General features: G+C 40.0%; 1 protein-coding gene and 1 long non-coding RNA gene across 2 annotated transcripts in view; both read left to right on the top strand.

Annotated features, from left to right (window-relative positions):
• The window catches only part of COL7A1 (collagen type VII alpha 1 chain), a 179,312-nt gene that overhangs the window by 79,543 nt on the left and 80,092 nt on the right, over window positions 1-19,677 (top strand). Inside the window, exons 34-44 of the mRNA XM_070736724.1 lie at window positions 234-329; window positions 1,410-1,436; window positions 3,480-3,533; window positions 4,793-4,855; window positions 5,996-6,055; window positions 9,213-9,248; window positions 10,710-10,754; window positions 13,268-13,312; window positions 16,771-16,830; window positions 17,394-17,429; window positions 18,287-18,367. Of these exons, the coding sequence (XP_070592825.1) occupies window positions 234-329; window positions 1,410-1,436; window positions 3,480-3,533; window positions 4,793-4,855; window positions 5,996-6,055; window positions 9,213-9,248; window positions 10,710-10,754; window positions 13,268-13,312; window positions 16,771-16,830; window positions 17,394-17,429; window positions 18,287-18,367 (603 nt within the window). The remainder of the gene's footprint in view (window positions 1-233; window positions 330-1,409; window positions 1,437-3,479; window positions 3,534-4,792; window positions 4,856-5,995; window positions 6,056-9,212; window positions 9,249-10,709; window positions 10,755-13,267; window positions 13,313-16,770; window positions 16,831-17,393; window positions 17,430-18,286; window positions 18,368-19,677) is intronic.
• On the top strand, window positions 15,416-16,219 carry LOC139160493 (uncharacterized). Its single transcript, XR_011557951.1, has 3 exons — window positions 15,416-15,444; window positions 15,781-15,813; window positions 16,163-16,219. It is a non-coding gene; the product is annotated as an uncharacterized lncRNA (long non-coding RNA).

Raw genomic sequence — 19,677 nt, 5'->3', positions numbered from 1 at the left:
CTTTGAAAAAGCTTTTGAAGTATAAGACACACCCGAATTTTCAGCCTCATTTAGGCAGCAAAAAGGTGCATTTTATACGCCGAAAAATACAGTACTTCGTCATAAATCTCACTGTTTTCCCTTCATGTTTCACCTTCATAGAAGTGTGTATTGAATTGCAAACCTAACTTTATACCTGCTCCATTGGCTGTGTAGCCAGTTCTTGCTCAGTGTCTTTTTCTTTTTGCCTAAAGGGAAGCCCGGGAATTCCAGGCCTCCGGGGCCTTGCAGGGGATCCTGGGCTAGCAGGACCTCGTGGGCCAGCAGGACCTCCTGGCATTTCTATCAAGGTAGGACTTCCTCTCCTTGCAGTGATTTTCTACTTTAACAACTGAAACTATTTTCAATAGTTCAAAAAACCTATTTTTTCCTGAACACCATCACTCTACTAAACAAATAATTCCCTCAACACTGTCAATTTTTTTTACTAAGTCTGCACTTCTATTTCTACTAGTTTTTTCTCATCATTCCTATCATCCTTTTCCTCCCACTTAGGACTCTATGACTGTAACTTGTTGCTGGTATGCTAAGATTTTTATTAATATTGATTGTCTCTTCATTGCTTATTTGACCCCTATGACAGTCATTAAGTGTTGTACCACATGATTCTTGACAAATGTATATTTTTTTCTTTTATGTACACTGAAAGCATCTGCACCAAGACAAACTCCTTGTGGGTCCGATCACACTTGGCCAATAAAAAATTCTATTCTATTCTATCCATGCTCATTTCTGAATATGAAGTCAAGTTATATGCTCCATATGTGTGCTCATAAAGTCCCCTTGTGCGCTTGCCTTCAAGTCCATCAATAGTGCCCTGTTAGCGAACTGGCAAAGTAGCAACTATCACCCTTATCTTTAACTTTCCATCTTCTTGCACAGGTATGCAATACCTCTGGAATTGGCCTCCATTGATTCACAAGGTCACAGTGCTTGTTTTTAAACAGGTGTTCTGGCCTAACTGAAGGCATTTTGAAACAGGAACATTTATTCTATGTTGGGATACTTCCAGTAAATTTGAATCTCCTTCATATGTCTCTCCATCCCACATATTGCTTTTCACTAAAATCCATGTCCATTATCCTCATGTGTAAGATGATAGACAATTAAACAAACAAGTGTCAATAATTTTGGAAATTTAAGAAAATAATAAAAAACCCTAACTCTATTACATAACAAGAATAAATAAATAAATAAATAAATTAATTAATTAATTTCTTTTTGCCATACTTTTTGGATAAGTTCTAGAGTGGCAAGTCACTGTATATATAGTCGCTAATTCTTCTTACACAATATTTGTGCTTACTCACAATTGGTTTCTCTGCTGAGCCTAATGCACATGCTTACATAGACTATAATTTTATTTACAGGGCGAGAGGGGCGACCGAGGTGAGCGAGTAAGTGATCCTTCCTTTTCCCTGCCTGCTCTGCTTTTGCTGAGAAATCAGTCATTAACTCAGTTGCTAAACAGCCATATGATGTGACGGTGAACCTGTGGCACAGGTGGCACGTGAGGTGTTGCTCTATGTCAGATGATTTTGGGTCTTCCTGAAGCCGTTTTCATCCTCCCCAGGCTTCAGGGAAGCCTCCAGAGCATGTGGATGATGAAAAACAGCCCCAACGGGCCTACCGGAAGTTCAGAAACGAACCTCTGTTTAGGCCTGTTAGGCTGTTTTTTGCCTTCCCAAGGCTTCAGGAAAGCCTCAAGCACAGGGGGAGGGCTGTGTGCTTGTGAACACATGCATGGTGGGAGGGCATTGCATTATAGGCATAGTTCCCTCTAAGCTGAGCAGTGAGTAATCGCTCACTTAAAAATCATCATCAACTCAGAGTTTTCCAAACCTGCCCAGAAGCCGAGAGGGAAAGAGTGAAAGGGAAGGAGAGAGAGAGGAAGAGAGGAAGAGAGAGAAACAGATAGAAAAAAGAGAGGAAGGAAAAGAGAAAGAAAAAGAATGGGAGTAAGGAAGAGAGAAAGAAAATCAAAATCTAGTTTGAAACTAGCTCAACTATTTAAGTGGCATTTTGATATTGATAGAGTTGCCCTATTATGAGCTCACTGTTATAGACACACAGTACTGTATTTTATTTTGAAATTCTCTGAGGCAAAACAGGGTGGGTTTTTTGTTTGTTTGTTTGTTTGTTTGTTTGTTTGTTTGTTTATAATTTCTGTGCTGCCCAGTCCCAAAGGGACTGCCGCTCAGACACTATACTTTTCCGCCCACCCCCCAAAAAAATTAGAGGGAACACTGATTATAGGTATGGGTACACATGGATTACCACGCGCACTTGTGCCTTTTTGGCACCCAAGCAAAAAAAGGTTCACCATCATTGATGTGCAAGACTCATTTGTCTGTCCTGATTTCCTTGGAGGGAAATTTCCCTAAAATCTGGAAATGTTACTTCTAAGTGATATTTGTCCATCATGTTTGAGGAGGACCTTGACATCTAGTGGGTTGTGGGCTGTACACTGTCAGATGCTGCCAGTAAGAATTCAGACAAATAAAACTCAGAGTCCTTTCATTTAAGGTTCAAAGTGAATTTATCAAAATCAAAACTTGAAACATCAAAAGCAAAGCAAAGTCTGAATAAAATGGCGCATAACCCACATACTAAAACCCCATATTTCACCCCCCTGTTGGGCATCTACCCAATCTCCATTGTCCAGACACATCAGGTGGTCCAAGATGCTCCTCCCGGGCTTCTCAGGAATGTGTCCGTCAAACGGTCTCCTCCAAACCTGGGGAAACGAAACTTAACAAAACTTTCCTCCTACACACTTCCCAACCCCCACTTATTATCTACCCCTCCCCATCTCTATGACAACCAAGCAAAGAATGCAGCAGCAGGCAGCGCAGGTTGACATTCACGATGTGTCCGCAGATGGCTGGTAAGGCCTATACGGGCACAAAATGTTCTGCCACATGTTGGGCAGACATGGGTGGGCGCCATTGTCGCAGCATTTGCAGCTCTAAGTAAACATGACAGAAGAGTGTTGCTCTGAGTGAAAGTGAGCATGAAGAGTGCATTGTGCTTCAGGAAAGCAACAAAAGGACAAAGAGTTGTAGTAACTTTGGTTTTGGGGCGTCTTTGAGCACATTTGGAGTAGTGCAAAATTCCCAAATTAACAACTGTAAAGGATTTGGCCAGGCACAAAATATATAAAAACCCTCTTTGTGTAAGTCTGCCTTCTCTTCTGGATGCTTTGCCCTTTTCACTCTCCTCCACCCTCCTTCTGCTTCTTCTATGGTTCCCTCCCTGGGTATTTCCCCCCCCCCCCATTTCTAGTAAATCTTTCTCTCCTATTACTTTTTTTCCTCCATCCCTTTAGAGTTTGGTTCCTTCTTTCTTTGTGTTCCTGTACCCTTTTAATGTGCTTTATTTTCCCAATGTGAAATTGGAGAAATGCAGAGATCCAGAACTTACCTTTACTTTTTTCCTAGGGCCCTCCTGGATCAGGTGATGGCGGTGTGGTCAGAGGAGAACCTGGTGTTCCAGTGAGTACATTCTTTGATATGTTTTAGCTTTGGGACTATAGGACAACATGTAGGCAAATGTGGGATTTATGAATGTAGATTATTATTAATACTTGAGAAACACTGGATGGGTATTTGAGAAGAAACAAGAGCGACATTTGATTCTCTGACCAATGTAGCCAATTAGAAGAAGACCAAGCCGGTAGACGAAATAGGGATGAACTGGAAAGTAAAAGCCAGGAAGAAGAAGAGATAGTAGAAGAGGGTGAGAGACAAAAAAGAAATATGAACGTCAGGAAGGAACACAAGCCAGTGTACTAAGAGAAACAAGAAACCCTAAAAGATATTATAAGCAATAATGGTGGAAGAAAACACAATTATGCTGATTAATATAAATAAATTGAATAACCCTAAGAAAAGAGTCTAATTATTTATCAGATTAAAGACTTTGAAGGAATCACGTAAAGATCTTACAGTCCAAAACTATTCTTAATTCTATTAAAAATAGAATTACCGGTATTTTAAAAATGGTGTATACCTAGAGATTAATATAAACATTTAAAATTCTAATATTTTGACTATATCTCATCATAATGTACTAATATTTTGATTATATTCCATCATATTTAGGGTCTAAAGGTGCCCATTAATGCTCCACATGTTTGTAGTAATAAATATATTCTGAAGGAATTACGTAAGACTGGATAGCTCTAACTATGTAGTTAAAAATTGGAAACAATTAAAAATTGGTCTATACCTAGAGAGTATTACAAAGGTTAATGGAAAAATGGTCATAGTTTGATTATATCCAACAATAGCTTCTGGTCGACAGGGGGACATCAACTCCCCATTTGTTTGTTTGTTGTATGTCTTTGAATGTACAATTAGGTAAAGGCTCTATAATTTATTATATATAATTGAAAATAGCTGAAACAGGAAATGGTGTTAATTATGACTAAATTTTATAATTGGTTGATAGGGGGCTATAAATTCCCCACTTGTTTGTTATGTGTTTTTGGTTTTCTTCTTAAGGTTTGTTATTGGTTTTGTTACTTGTGTTTAATAAAAATTTAAAAAAAATTAAAAAGAGTGACATTTGAGAGTATTAGTTGAACAGCCTTTGTAAAACTTAAAGTCTAGAAAATAGTAATATGTCTGAAACAAACGTTTTGTCATAAGAGAAGACATCTGAATCTCCTAGAAAAATGAACTAAACCAGTAAATGACTCCTTAATTGCAAAGAATTAAAAATTGGTCTTTTGTGTTTCCTTACTCCTCAGGGCATTCCTGGAGATCCTGGGCCCAGGGGTCCAACGGGAACTCCAGGACAAAAAGGTGATAAGGTAAGACAAGGATCTTTTTCATTGACTGAAAGGGTGAACGGAGCCTAGATTAACCAAATGAGTACTCTATTGGTTTTTTGTGGGGTGGGGGGAGGGGGTTGACTCCCATTCAAAATTCTAGATAGAAGCCTTCTATATTGCTGCTTCTGAATAAAAGAATCAGAACTGGGCCTGGAATTGTGGTTGTAAGTTGTTGTAGACGTAAGTTGAAGCATTATGAGATCAGACCCAAATTTTTGACTTTTTTTTCATACATTGGATGGTTTTTGCCCCAAACTGGAAATAAATGCTGGAAACTTGCAAAAAAAAAAGCCCCAAAAACATTACGAGGCAGTTCAGATGACTATGTGACACTGCAAATGGCCGTAAAGGTGAGCCAAAGTGCCCCAAACATGATCACATGATGGTAGGGCTGTTGTAACTTTGAAAGCAGGTTGTAAGTAATTGTGAGGAGTCCACCACATAGTTCCCTCTAAGCTGAGCAGTGAGCAATCACTCACTTAAAAATCATCATCAACTCAGAGTTTTTCAAACCTGCCCAGAAGCCGAGAGGGAAAGAGTGAGAGGGAAGGAGAGAGAGAGGAAGAGAGGAAGAGAGAGAAACAGATAGAAAAAAGAGAGGAAGGAAAAGAGAAAGAAAAAGAATGGGAGTAAGGAAGAGAGAAAGAAAATCAAAATCTAGTTTGAAACTAGCTCAACTATTTAAGTGGCATTTTGATATTGATAGAGTTGCCCTATTATGAGCTCACTGTTATAGACACACAGTACAGTATTTTATTTTGAAATTCTCTGAGGCAAAACAGGGTGGGTTTTTTATTTGTTTGTTTGTTTGTTTGTTTGTTTGTTTGTTTATTATTTCTGTGCCGCCCAGTCCCGAAGGGACTGCCGCTCAGACACTATACTTTTCCGCCTACCCCCCCAAAAAATTAGAGGGAACACTGGTCCACCATAACTTTTATTAAGCATTTGGAGTTAGTCAAGGACTACCTGCAGAGGTTGTGTATCTGAACGTATGAATCCAGAATTGTGCTGATTTGAATTAATTTGAGCTGGAAATTCTGTAGATTTCACTTCTTGCTTTTAACCAGCAAACTTCCTTAAGTTTATTATGAGGGGTCACTGCTTTGCTTTATGTTAAAGGGAGATGGGGAAGAAGGTTTTCCTGGACCTCCTGGACGTACTGGAGCCCCCGGAGATCGGGTGAGTTTTTAGAGAAAAACATTTGACAAATGTATATAGTGTTCCCTTGATTTTCACGGAGGATGCGTTCCGAGACCTCCCGCGAAAGTCGAATTTCTGCGAAGTAGAGATGCAGAAGTAAATACACTATTTTTGGCTATGAACAGTATCCCAAGCAGTATCCTTAACACTTTAAATCCCTAAATTACAATTTCCCATTCCCTTAGCAACCATTTACATTATTACTCACCATGTTTATTTATTAAAGTTTATTTTAAAAAATGTTTTTTAAAGGCAGACGAAAGTTTGGCAGTGACATATGATGTCATCGAGCGGGAAAAACCGTGGTATAGGGGGGGAAACCGCGAAGTATTTTTTAATTAATATTTTTGAAAAACCGTGGTATAGACTTTTCGCGAAGTTCGAACCCGCAAAAATCGAGGGAACACTGTATTTTTCTTTTATGTACACTGAGAGCATATGCACCAAAGACAAATTCCTTGAGGGTGTAATCGCACTTGGCCAATAAAGAATTCTATTTTCTCTTAATGTTCTTAAGAGCCTATCAAACAGAAACCATTTCAACTTAAATTTAAATGAGTAAATTAAACAAAGATTAGCTGGGCTGGCCTTGTACTGCCTCGTATTTAATATTTATGTGAAAAACTATTGATTGTCATCAGAAACTTTGAAATCAAATTCATCAGTCTGTGCATGATGCTCAGCAATATCGGTTCTTGTCATTTAAGTTCAAGAAAGCAGATGGGGTCCTCATGGTTGTTAAAGTATATTGTAATAAGCAGAGACTAAGACCAGCTTAGTCTTAACAGGAAAAAAAATTAAAGGGTCAAATAAATTAAAGGGTCCAAATGTGATTTCAAACCCTGAGAATAGGTATGCCATTTGGGAGTGCTCTTTGAGCCTCAACTTGCAAAATTTGTGCTATTTATGACTATCTCTGAACAAATTAGAATTGACCTTAAGTATTCATGTCTCATGTCATAGATCAAGTTTAAAACACTTCAAGGCATTTTAAATGGGACTGTCCTAAAATTTCGGGTTGTTGCATATCAAGACAATATTATGCTCATTTTAAAGAACTGTGTTATACACATTCATTCATTCATTCATCGTTAAATTAAGTTATTGAGTCTAATTTTTAAAATACAAAAAAATATTCATTACTTAAATTACTGAGAGAGACCTTTCTTGTTATGAATTTGTTCTGTTCTTAAAATCTTTCCTGGGAAGGTTTTTTCAAGATACCCTCTGCTTTCAGAAGCCCAGATGTTTAGCTATGTACTCTCTAGATAATAATAGTACATTATCATAGGATCATCAGTGTAGGACAACCCTTTTTTCCACATAGCCAAACCACAACAACTTGGAGACAAAGCATGTTTATTCAACAGGATTTTTAAAGGGGTGTGTGTGTGTGTGTGGAGGACATCCAAGAACAGAAATTAAAATCCCTTATTCTTTAGTTCAAAATCAATATCTCGAATGAGTTATCAGTCATTCCTCTAGGTCAGGGGTAGGCAAAGTTGGTTGTTCTATGACATGTGGACTTCAACTCCCAGAATTCCTGAGCTAGCATGATTGGCTCAGGAATTCTAGGAGTTGAAGTCCACAAGTCACAGAAGATCCAACTTTGCCTACCCCGGTTCTAGGTGATTCTAGCAGTACATATTCAGTATAGAACTGTATAACACAAAATGATCCTGGGTCATGGATTAAGATAGGTTTTGATTTGGGCATGTCCTTCGCTTAAAAAAGAGCCGGGGTGGCGCAGCAGGTAGAGTGCTGTACTGCAGGCCACTGAAGCTGACTGTAGATCTGAAGGTCAGCGGTTCAAATCTCATCACCGGCTCAAGGTTGACTCAGCCTTTCATCCTTCCGAGGTGAGTAAAATGAGGACCCGGATTGTGGGGGCAATAGGCTGGCTTTGTTAAAAAAAAGTGCTATTGCTAACATGTTGTAAGCCGCCCTGAGTCTAAGGAAAAGGCCGGCATAAAAATTAAATGAATGAATGAATGAATGAATGAATGAATGAATGAATGAATGAATGAATAAATAAATAAATAAATAAATAAATAAATAAATAAATAAATAAATAAATAATGGAATGGTCTGGTGAGCAGTGATGAGAAGACTGAGATCATGATACATCCATATATTTCCTTTTGTGCTTGCATTTGGCTCTTCTTTGAGCAAGTAGTACAAGTAGCTGTTGGATTAGAAAAAAGAGCTAGGTTTGGCAAGAATGAAGTAAGTAGAGGGAAGAGAAGACAAAAGATGGATTAATGAGATACAAGAAATCATTCAATATTTTTGGAGATTGGTTGATTGATTTATTGAATATGTACTATCAAATTGACTTCTAAAGGTCACACAGATTTTCTATCCCATGTGGTGTCCCAAAGGTGGTTTTTTCAAGAGACAACTGGATTTTTTGGCTTTTATTTGAAGACATTTCGCTTCTCACTGAAGAAGCTCTAAATCCATGTGGTAGTTTTCTTAGCAAAAATACAGGCCTGGTTAAGACACTCCTGAGTAGTATAACTTTATTTCTTTGTTATTGTCACACAAGCGATCATCTTCTTCCAGCATCTTTCCGTATCACTGCTGCCCAATATAAATGCCTAATAAGCTATGTATTCAACTGTCCTTCTCAGATGTAATACAGATTGCAAACAATGATCAAATTTAAATTAATTTAGCCTTAATTTTAGGATACTTCCAATTTTTGGTTGTTCTGGTAATTTTTCAATAAATGCAATTTCCTAGTTTTTAAAATATCTCTAATCTAATCAAATACACACTTTAATTTTTCAGCATTTTCCATGGCTGGTAATATAGTTATGAACAACAGGAGTCATTTCCTGATGTCTGCATTAATAAATATTACTTTTTTGATTATGTATTATTATGTTTTACCTTTTGTTTACTGCCAAATGTTCTATTTGTGGGTAGGTGGCTATATAAACTTGTTAAACAAATTAAAAAATAACATGGACAGATAATCAATACCAAAACTCACTATATTACTGTACATTGTTTTTCCCATTTTTAAAATAATTTAATTTAAAAATGAATGGCTAAATTGGTCCCAAGAGAACAATATGCATTAGATTGCTCACTGATCCTCCAAACAAAAATGTTTTACTGTTGTCTTTAGGGCCCCAGAGGACCTCCAGGTGAATCTGGGATCAAGGTAGGTGTTGCTCAAATTCTAGTGCTGTATTTAGACTTGGAACACTAAGCCCATACCATACTTCTAAATAAGAAAGGTGACCACAACTGTTGATGTCACTAATGTCTATACTGAATGAGATAAGCATTGTTCACATAGATCTCTCTGTATTGCCAATGGGCAGTTATATTCGTTTCATTTTTACTTTTAATAATACACATTTCTGGGGAAATTTTCTGCAGAATGTTCAGCCTAATGCACTGATAGGGAGATCTGTTTGATTGTTTGTTGATAGGAAATTGATTTGGATGAGATTAGAGACAAATAAATAACAAAATTGTTATACAATAATTAAACCATACAAATAAACCTTTAATTTTACACCTATGGCTTTTGTCCCTTCGTGAATTACAGTGATCTCTCGGTTAGCGCGGGGGTTACGTTCCAAGACCTCCCGCGCTAACCGATTTCCGCGTTACACTGGATGCGGAAGTAAAAACCACCATCTGCGCATGTGCGCCATTTTTTCATGGCCGCACATGCGCAGATGGTGGAGTTTGCGTGTGGGCGGCGGGGAAGACCAAGGGAAGATTCCTTCAGCCGCCCAACAGCTGATCTGCTCCGCAGCGCGGAAGCAGCGAGGAGCCGAAGATGGGGTAAAGGCAAAGGGGAAACCCCATCTTCGGCTCCTCGCTGCTGCCGCGCTGCGGAGCGGATCAGGTGTTGGGCGGCTGAAGGAACCTTCCCTTGGTCTTCCCGCCGCCCAGGCAAAGGGGAAAGATCGCTTGCCGCTTTGCAGCTTGGAGCCTTGCTTCGCCTCCTTCGCTGCAATAGGCAAGCGGCAAGCGATCTTGAGAAAGAGAGAGAAAGGAGGGCGACTTGCCAGTCCACGCCCCCCTGGATGAACAGCCTCGCATGGCCCCAGCGCCGGGCTCCGCTGTTGCCTCCGCCCCCATTCGGCTCTGCAGCTGAGAGGCCTTCCCGGCAGAGCCCTCCCCAACAGCTCCCGCCGCCAGCGCAAAAAAGAAAAGAAAAAAAAATCCCCAAAAGAGGCAGGCACAAAGCGGGGGCACAAGGGGAGCTGCCCGGCAGAGGTTGCTTTTTTTCTTCTCGTGGGCAAGTGGAGGGGGGGAGAGAGAAGGGAGGAAGAGAGTGTGAGAGAGGAAGAAAGAGAGAGAGAAATGATAGAAAAAAGGGGAGAAAAAAGAGAAATGAGAAAATGATTGAAGCATAGTGACAGGAAAGAAAGAGAAAGAGACAGAGAAGTGACTCTTGGTGATGACGTATGACGTCATCGGGTGGGAAAAACCGTGGTATAGCAAAAAAAACCACGGACTTATTTTTTAATTAATATTTTTTGAAAAACCGCGTTGCAGCGTTTCGCGCTAATCGAGAACGCGCAAATCGAGGGATCACTGTATTTGTACCTGTTGGTGCTTCTAATATCTGATTTTGGTTTCTCTCCCCCCCCCCCTGTAATAGGGAGACCGTGGTTTGCCTGGTGCACTTGGACCATCAGCAGATAAGGTAAGATTTGAACACAAGTGAACACAAGAACAAGGGGACACAATCTGAAGTTAGTTGGGGGAAAGATCAAAAGCAACATGAGAAAATATTATTTTACTGAAAGAGTAGTAGATCCTTGGAACAAACGTCCAGCAGACATGGTTGGTAAATCCACAGTAATTGAATTTAAACATGCCTGGGATAAACATGTATCCATTGTAAGATAAAATACAGGAAATAGTATAAGGGCAGACTAGATGGACCATGAGGTCTTTTTCTGCCGTCAGTTTTCTATGTTTCTATGTTTCTATTTGGGTGGAACAATGCTGTGAATTAAATATCTGTTCATGATGGAAGATTACATGCAGGGGGTTTAGATCAAGTTTTCAAATCAAGGATTAACTTGTATGTGCATGATTTACATAATTTGATTTTTTGAATTTTTTAGATAACCATTCATGGCCTGTTATAGTTACCATCATTTTACCGTGAAGTCAAATGCACTTGTGGCATCCAGACATATTTCTATATGTTCTCTGAAATTTTTATGAACTGGAGTGCCTAGAATGTAATTTAGGATTTATCTTCAGATCCATCCTTAAAGTTAAAAGTGTTTCATTTGGATTCAGAATTTTTCTGAACGAGCATAATAGGGAGGTGTAAAGGTCAATAAAGCCATTGTTGTGGTATGTTTTTTAAGGAAACAAATTGCATTTTGCCTGATATGTACCTTTTGCAAAAATTTCTTTACTTGTCTAGGGAGAGCGTGGATTGCCCGGTCCTGAAGGAGAGAAGGTAGATATATATATTTTCATTCATTCTGAATTGACCATATTATATCAAAAGAAAAAGATAAAAGTAGATTTTACTCCGCTAGTCATTGCCGACTATAGGGGCTAGTCTCATCTCTGCTTCATGGCCATTGAGCCAGTACTTCCTGAAGATATTTTGGTGGTCATGTGGCCAGCATGATGTCCCAAATTTCTGTTACCTTTCCGAAGTGGTACCTATTTATCTACTTTCATTTGCATGCTTTCAAACTGCTAGGTACGCAGGAGCTGGGGCAAGGATGGGAATATATCCCGTCACATTGCATGGTATTCGGGTCTCGAAACTGGATTACAGGATTTCCAGCCAAACCAATGAGCTACCTCACTGCCTCATATTATATCAAGGAATAACCTAATCTAATAGTAATTTGGATAGGCTTCTCTGGAAAAAAAAACAGCATGGTCTAATGGCTAAAAATTAAGATTTTGTGATGACCTGTGACAAATCATGGGGGCAACCCAGCCAGCTGATAGTTCAAACTCCTCTTTATTGCTCCAACTTTCCCCAAAGGCTCCCATGTTTATGGCAAGTCCTGGAACAAAGCACTCTCTCACAATACACACAGCAGCTTCTAGCTATGAGTAGAACAACGGCTTCGAAGCAAGAAGTCCAGCGAGGCAAAGGAACAAGGCAATGAACCCAACAAGACAAAGAAACAAGGCAATGAGAAAACAAGACGTCCAGCAAACTCCAGACATCTTTTTTATTTATTTATTTTGTCCAATACACAATGAGGGTAGAATACATGATGAAGGTTATAGAGGAGATACTCATAGTAAAATATATCTAAGAAATAATAGAAAAGAAGATATAGTAATAGAACATATCAATGAAAGAATAGAAGAAGAGATATAGGAATAGAAGAAAGGTATAGGAGATATAGGAGAGCAATAGGACAGGGGAAGGAAGGCACTCTAGTGCACTTGTACTCGCCCCTTACTGACCTCTTAGGAATCTGGATAGGTCAACCGTAGATAATCTAAGGGCAAAGTGTTGGGGGTTTGGGGATGACACTATGGAGTCCAGTAATGAGTTCCACGCTTCGACAACTCGGTTACTGAAGTCATATTTTTTACAGTCAAGTTTGGAGAGGTTAATATTAAGTTTAAATCTGTTGTGTGCTTTTGTGTTGTTGTGGTTGAAGCTGAAGTAGTCGCAACAGCACAGAAAACTCCCCAATTTCAATGCTTGTTCCCAACAATCACCCCTCCCCAGTGTCTCCTTAAGTTTCAGTCCTCAGGTGTGCCTTGTGAAGAGGGGCGGGGTGCTGTCCTCCCGAGGTGTCAGGTTGGCCTGCACTGTTCTCACCTCCTCCCCACTCTCTGCGTTCAGGGATCAAGAAGGGGCAGTCCTTGTTCATCGCCTGAGCTCCGTCGCTCCTTATCTCCATTGCCTGTCCTCTCTTGGTCATTCTGCCTCCGTTCCTCCCTGCTGGCAAGCTGCCCCAAGCCTGAGAGATCTGGGGCTGCCTTGTCCTGCTCCTCCCTGCATTTCTCCGAAGCCAACAAGGCTGCCCCCTTGACCTTTGTTGGCTCCAGCTCTGGTTTGTCCTCCTCTGCAGACTCAGGCTCCGACAGGGCCATGGCAGATTTGGACTCAGAAATATTTGCTTCTAAGTCTAAATTATCTGGCAGATTTGTTCAGATGATAAAATTAGGAATATTTCACATAAACTACATGTTTACAGTGCTTTTTCCTTTTAGGGAGAACAAGGTCCTTCAGGCCGTCCTGGTCCACCTGGCAGAGATGTAAGTGTAGGGTTTTTTTTAATCTCAATATCTCACAATGCTTTAACACACACATATATACAAGTCAACAGTTTCTAGTTCTCGGGGACAGGAATGTTGACTGAGTTTTGGTCTTATTGGTGAAATATTGTCTTGTCTTGGAGCAATTCTCCTCCTCCTAGCTCCCTTTTTGCGTGCAATAGTTCAAAGATGATTTGGTGAGTCTGAAAAGAAGCAACTTGAGGAAAGGTTAGAAAAAGGACAAAACATGTTGAATTGTGTCTTGATTTGCTGTATTAAAAATTCACTCTATTCTTTGGAATGAGGGCATCAATTGGACAATTGTAGATGATGGTGAAGATATCATGAGTTGTACTGGAGAACTAAAAGATGGACACTTTTTTTCCCTGAAATCCTACTTTTTTCTCCCAAATTTCAGAGAAAAACATGTGGGGAGCCAGAATTATTTCCAAAAGGAATCAGTGATTGTAGGGAGAGTTGACAAACTTCCTGCTTTATACTTCTCCATTTTATCCTCTTCTTTCCCATTTGTTACACCTCTCAGGTGAAATTTAGGTTTCTTGATTTAGGTCAGTGATGATGAACCTACGGCACATGTGTCACAGGTGGCATGCGCTGGCACGCGATCCGTTACGCATGTGTGCACCAGCCAGCAGATTTTTGGCTTGTGTGACGCTCTGGGAGGGCATTTTTGGCCTCCGGAGGGCCTCTGGGGCAGAGGGGGAAGCAGTTTTAGCCCTCCTCAGGCTCCAAGAAATCCTCTGTAGCCTGGGGAGGGCAAAAAATGGGCCTCTCATTCCCACCCAAAGTCAGTAAATGGGTTAGCAGGGGGATTGTGTACGCATTAATAGGGGATGGGGCAGCACAGGAGGATCACATGCGCATGCACAGGGGGGCATTGAATTATGGATGTGGGCACTCACATGTGTGCAATAGTGTGTGTGCGCATGCCTTTGGCACCCAAGGGAAAAAAAGTTTCACCATCACTGATCTAGTTTCATCTGAAACCTGAACATTCAAGGCCAAACCGAAAAGATTTCCCACCATAAGTGACATCCAAAAAGTAATCTTAATGCTGCAGTTCAGTTGTGCAATAAGGCATATTTGGGTGCCAAAGGCATATTTATCCCTCTCATTATTCAGGTACATTTTTTCCTTCCTGTATTACCCCTCTATAAGGACTTTTCTTAATGTTGATCAATAATTCACCTTTATTCCCCTAATTGATTTCAAGAATTCCTCCTACTACTGCTGCCTAGATCCATGGTTATTCTGAATAATAACTCTTCCCCCCATCCCTTAAATTTTTGAAATAGGGCTTACAAGGACCATCTGGGCCTCGAGGAGAACAAGTAAGGATTCCTAGACCTACAGCAAATTCTCTAATTTATGTTGGAAATATGCTTACACAACTGGGTTCTTGAATCTGAAAGGAATTAGTAATTTAACCTGCCATTACTATTTATGTAGGAACAATATTAATAGTTGAATCCTTGCATTGTTTTTGACTATTTCTGTTTAATACTAATTTCCCGTTCTTATTACTATGAAATTGGCTCAGATTTGGAATACTGGCAAACTTATCTGGTGAGCCACAAGTTTATGCAGGTCTGACCCATAGAGCTCTGAATGGCTGGCGTATATTTCTGGTGAAAACAGTTGACAATGTATTCCTATATCCAGAGCTTACTGACATGCAAATTAACACGAAGTGGCCTGTTTCCACACAACAATTTCATATACCAAAAATAAGACCCTATCTTATATTTTTTTGAACCCTGAAATAAGCGCTTGGCCTTATTGCCATGCACTCAAAAGCCCGATTGGGCTTATTATCAGGGAATGTCTTTCTTTGGGGAAAACAGGGTATCATGGGCTGAATTAAAGTCTACTCCCAGATTCTTGGGAGTCCAGTTTATTGATCATAACTCCCAGTAAAACTAAGATGTGGTTTCATAATGGGTGAAGGGAGTGACGGTACAGCGCTTTGCCTGATGCTATGAGCTTATAGAGATCAATAGTGGTAAATTCTTATGGTAAGATTTAAAACAATTTGGGCTGCCCTAACACGTTTCCTGTGTCACTTTCTGCCATAGGGAGAGAGGGGAGAGCCTGGTATACCCGGTCTGCCGGTAAGTGCCCCATTGTAATCCACCACCATAAATATCATAAATAGTTAGAGTGGTTAAAACACTTTTTATCTGTACCCTAGTTTTCTCTTTTTCTTTTTTCTGGTTGCTTAAAGCCTGATCTAGAGAAGATTCTATTTCTTTTCCCCTGGCCAAGTTAGCTATGGAAAACCTCATTGTCCATCTGCCCTGGCACAGTTATGTTCATACAATTATTAATGTAACTGTATGAACTTTCATACAATCCTATCCATTAGGAAGTGCCTTTTTGCAAGTTTGCATTTCTGGAATACGATCTGAAAAGTTCTTAGCAGTTAATCTTTTTTATGTTTCTTCTAGGCATCCAGCCCTTCTGGAACTAAAGGAGATAAGGTAACCGCAAAAGAACAAATCTCATCTTACCCAGATGCAAGGAGTCTGTGGTATAGTATATTCTATATTAGTCGTAGCAGGGGAGTTGGCTTAAATATTTCACAAGACTATAGTGGCTCTCTTTTTCCAATAGTTTCATTTTATAACTTGATTTAATAGGAAAAAAGGAGGCTCAACTTAAATGTATCACATGATAAGTAAGGATATGTCATGTCATGCCATATTGATATAGAATAGAATTAGAATAGAATAGAATTTTATTGGCCAAGTGTGATTGGATGCACAAGGAATTTTGCCTTGGTGCATATGCTCCCAGTGTAACGTTGTGATTCTGTTTTCCCCTCTTGAGGGAGAAAGAGGCATTATAGGATCTGAAGGTCAACCTGGACTTACGGGAGAAGCTGGGGACAAAGGAGAACGGGTGAGTACTCAATGTGATGGTGAGATATAATAATACATTGATTCTAATAATTTAGCTTGATGATATGAACAATGTAACCCTAAGGTAACACGGGTGGCCAATTGATTTTATAAATTAAATAAACTAACTAAAGTAGATTTTTTTTCCTGATGGACAACAAACTGAGATGTTGATTGCGTTGATTTCTGTCAAGGCTTCTTTTCACCTTTAGATATAGCCTGATATTATCTTATAGGACTATCTGCCTTGGAGAGCAAAAATGAGGATCAGACTAAGATGGCTGTGAAAGATAATGTTGGCTTCATTATTAGAATGGGATGAAGGTTTTTCTTAGATATGGTACTTCAAACTTGTCTGCTAAAAGTATATCTCTTGCACCATTTCATCACATCTTTCACCAGACATATTTCAGTTTACTGATGAATACCTCCCGAAATACTCTTCTGTTTCAATTGCTTTTCATTTGTAGAACATTTTTTAGATCTTCTCAATATTTGTGAAGCTGATCTTCTATCCCATGTTGTTGTTTTATTCAGGGACCTCCTGGTCTTAGTATTCCTGGCCCACCTGGCCCAAAAGGAGAACAAGGAGAAAATGTGAGTGCTTAATTCATTCCAATGGTATACCTTTAAGGCTCTGCTAGTCTCCCTTTTTTTCATTCAGAAAGAGACAGGATCCCTGTAGAATTGACCACTAGGCTCCTTAGTTCCATTTCATTTTAATGAGTTGGCAATGCTTTGGCTCCTATCTCCATCGGGAGAAGACTCAAATATCACTTCTCTTTGAACAAAAAGAAGACATGGGCCTAGTCTCTCCATGCATTCTGTAGTGCAGTGTTTCCCAACCTTGGCAACTTGAAGATATTTGGACTTCAACTCCCAGAATTCCCCAGCCAGCAAATGCTGGCTGGGGAATTCTGAGAGTTGAAGTCCAGATATCTTCAGGTTGCCAAGGTTAGGAAACACTGCACTACAGAATGCAGAGTAATGTAGGTATACTTGCAGCTACTAACAGGTGATAAAGCTCTGCTATTTTTTTCATGATTTCTTAGTCCTTGCCTAAAAGTGATTGTGCAACAACCTTCCTTATACAGTTTTCCTGTCTTAATCATTTGAACAATAATAATTATCAGTTTTATTTTTTTCCCCCTTTCTTTCAGGGACTCACAGGAATGGCTGGCAAAATTGGCCCTAAGGTATTTATTGTGCATTGGAGGAAGGGAGGAAAATGATGTTGATAGGCTAGGTGGACGGGTCTTACATGGGTCTGGTCATGATACATAACCAGTCTTGGGTAGGTGGACAATTTGAGCGTTCTTCATGTAATGGAAAGGCATAAATTTTAGCAGCAGCCAGACACGTTATACTCAGCTATAGGTCTATTTCAGTGATGGCAAACCTTTTTTCCCTCAGGTGCCAAAAATTTATGTGTGTGTGCTGTCGCACACGCACGAGTGCCCATGGCCATAATTCAATGCCTGGGGATGGCAAAAATGGCTTCCCCCATTCCTCGAGGCCCTCTGGAGGCCTAAAACAGCCTAATTCCTCTAAAACCTCTATTAGGCCCAGTAGGCATGTTTTTCACTCTCCCCGGGTTCCAGAGGTTTCTCTGGGGCCTGGGGAGGACATTTTTGCCCACCCCCATGCCTCCAGACTCTCTGGAAGCCGAAAATCCCCTCTCAGAACCTTCGGGTGAGCCGAAAATAAGTTGGCCAGCACACACATGCACGTTGGAGCTGAGCTAGGGTAACGGCTCGCTTGCTGGCAGATATGGCTCTGCATGCCACCTGTGGCACCTGTGCCACAGGTTTGCCATCACTGGTCTATTTGAACTTTGGACTTTTGATAGAAGGTATTTTTGTGGGGCTGCTACTATTAGATAGTAATTAGATAGTAATCAAAGTAAGAATAATTAGAGAGTAATCAAAGTGGGAGTAGAAGGTTCCTTAGCTTATTTCTCTTTAAGTTAGTCATCAGATTCAATTTGCTTCAGATTTTTGCTGTATTTAATTTATTTCCCCCTCCCCCCCCTTGGGATGATTCACTTCCTCAGGGTGATCCAGGAGTGCCAGGGGAGAGAGGAGAATCAGGAAGACCAGGTCCTGCAGGACCAACTGGCCCACGAGGAAAAGAGGTAAGAAGAGGAGCAACCCTACTTTTTCTTGTTATCTAGGTCAGTGTTTTCCAACCTTGGCAACTTGAAGAGATCTGGACTTCAACTGGCTGGGGAATTCTGGGAATTGAAGTCCAAATATCTCCAAGTTGCCAAGGTTGGGAAACACTGATCTAGGTAACAGAAATATTCATTTATAAACTCATACCGACCTCTATATTTCTTTAACTGTAGTCATAAAAAGTCTTCAGTTAGAATGGTCATCCAGTGGATTCCATCGTAAATCTTATCGACTAACATGACTGATGGAAAGTACCTCAAGCATGTCTAATAGCAGAACTGCCAGGATGTGACTTCCATAGAAACTTTAAGAGAGTGCCATCATAATATTAGCATACAATAGAAACATAGAAGATTGACGGCAGAAAAAGACCTCATGGTCCATCTAGTCTGCCCTTATTCTATTTCCTGTATTTTGTCTTAGGATGGATATATGTTTATCCCAGGCATGTTTAAATTCAGTTACTGCGGATTTACCAACCACGTCTGCTGGAAGTTTGTTCCAAGCATCTACTACTCTTTCAGTAAAATAATATTTTCTCATGTTGCTTCTGATCTTTCCCCCAAATAACCTCAGATTGTGCCCCCTTGGTCTTGTGTTCACTTTCCTATTAAAAACACTTCCCTCTTGAACCTTATTTAACTTTTTAACATATTTAAATATTTCGATCATGTCCTCCAGACTATACAGGTTGAGTCCATTAAGTCTTTCCTGATAAGATCCTCTTTGACTCCTGGTTTATTGTCAGAAATAAATCAGAGTCCAAGCCTCGGCTTTCTTCCAAGTTCCAATTTATTGTCAGAGTCCTATTGGTAACTAACTGTAGTCAAACGGTACTAAGTTTCCTATAGTTCCCCATCCAGGCTAAGGTTCATCCCTCGTCCCCACACCCACAAGTTCATCATGGTTGTCTGGTGCTGAACAAAGGATGACCTTGGACTTAAAAGAAGGAAATTGTTGTGGCTAGTATCTTTCCCTTTTCTGCAGCCAGCCCTTCCAATTCCCACAATACTATTTTAATTGTGGCAGGCCAAAGTCTCTAACTCCAAATGATGGCTTTGGCCTGACAATCATGTTACCAAAACTAGATTAATTTCTTCTCAAGAATCTTCCAATCTTACTTGTTTAGCAGAACTTACTTCCTGGAAGGTCAGGTTCATTTTCATAGGCATACACGAAGCTGGATGGCCATTTACAGTTAGCCCTTGACTTACGACCACAATTGAGCCCAAAATTTCTGTTGTTAAACAGTTGCTAAGTGAGTTTTGCT

The sequence above is a fragment of the Erythrolamprus reginae genome, chromosome 2 (assembly GCF_031021105.1).
Source record: "Erythrolamprus reginae isolate rEryReg1 chromosome 2, rEryReg1.hap1, whole genome shotgun sequence".
NCBI lineage: Eukaryota > Metazoa > Chordata > Lepidosauria > Squamata > Dipsadidae > Erythrolamprus > Erythrolamprus reginae.
The sequence above is the reverse complement of the archived record's forward strand: the minus strand, read 5'-3'. Positions and strand labels throughout refer to the sequence as shown.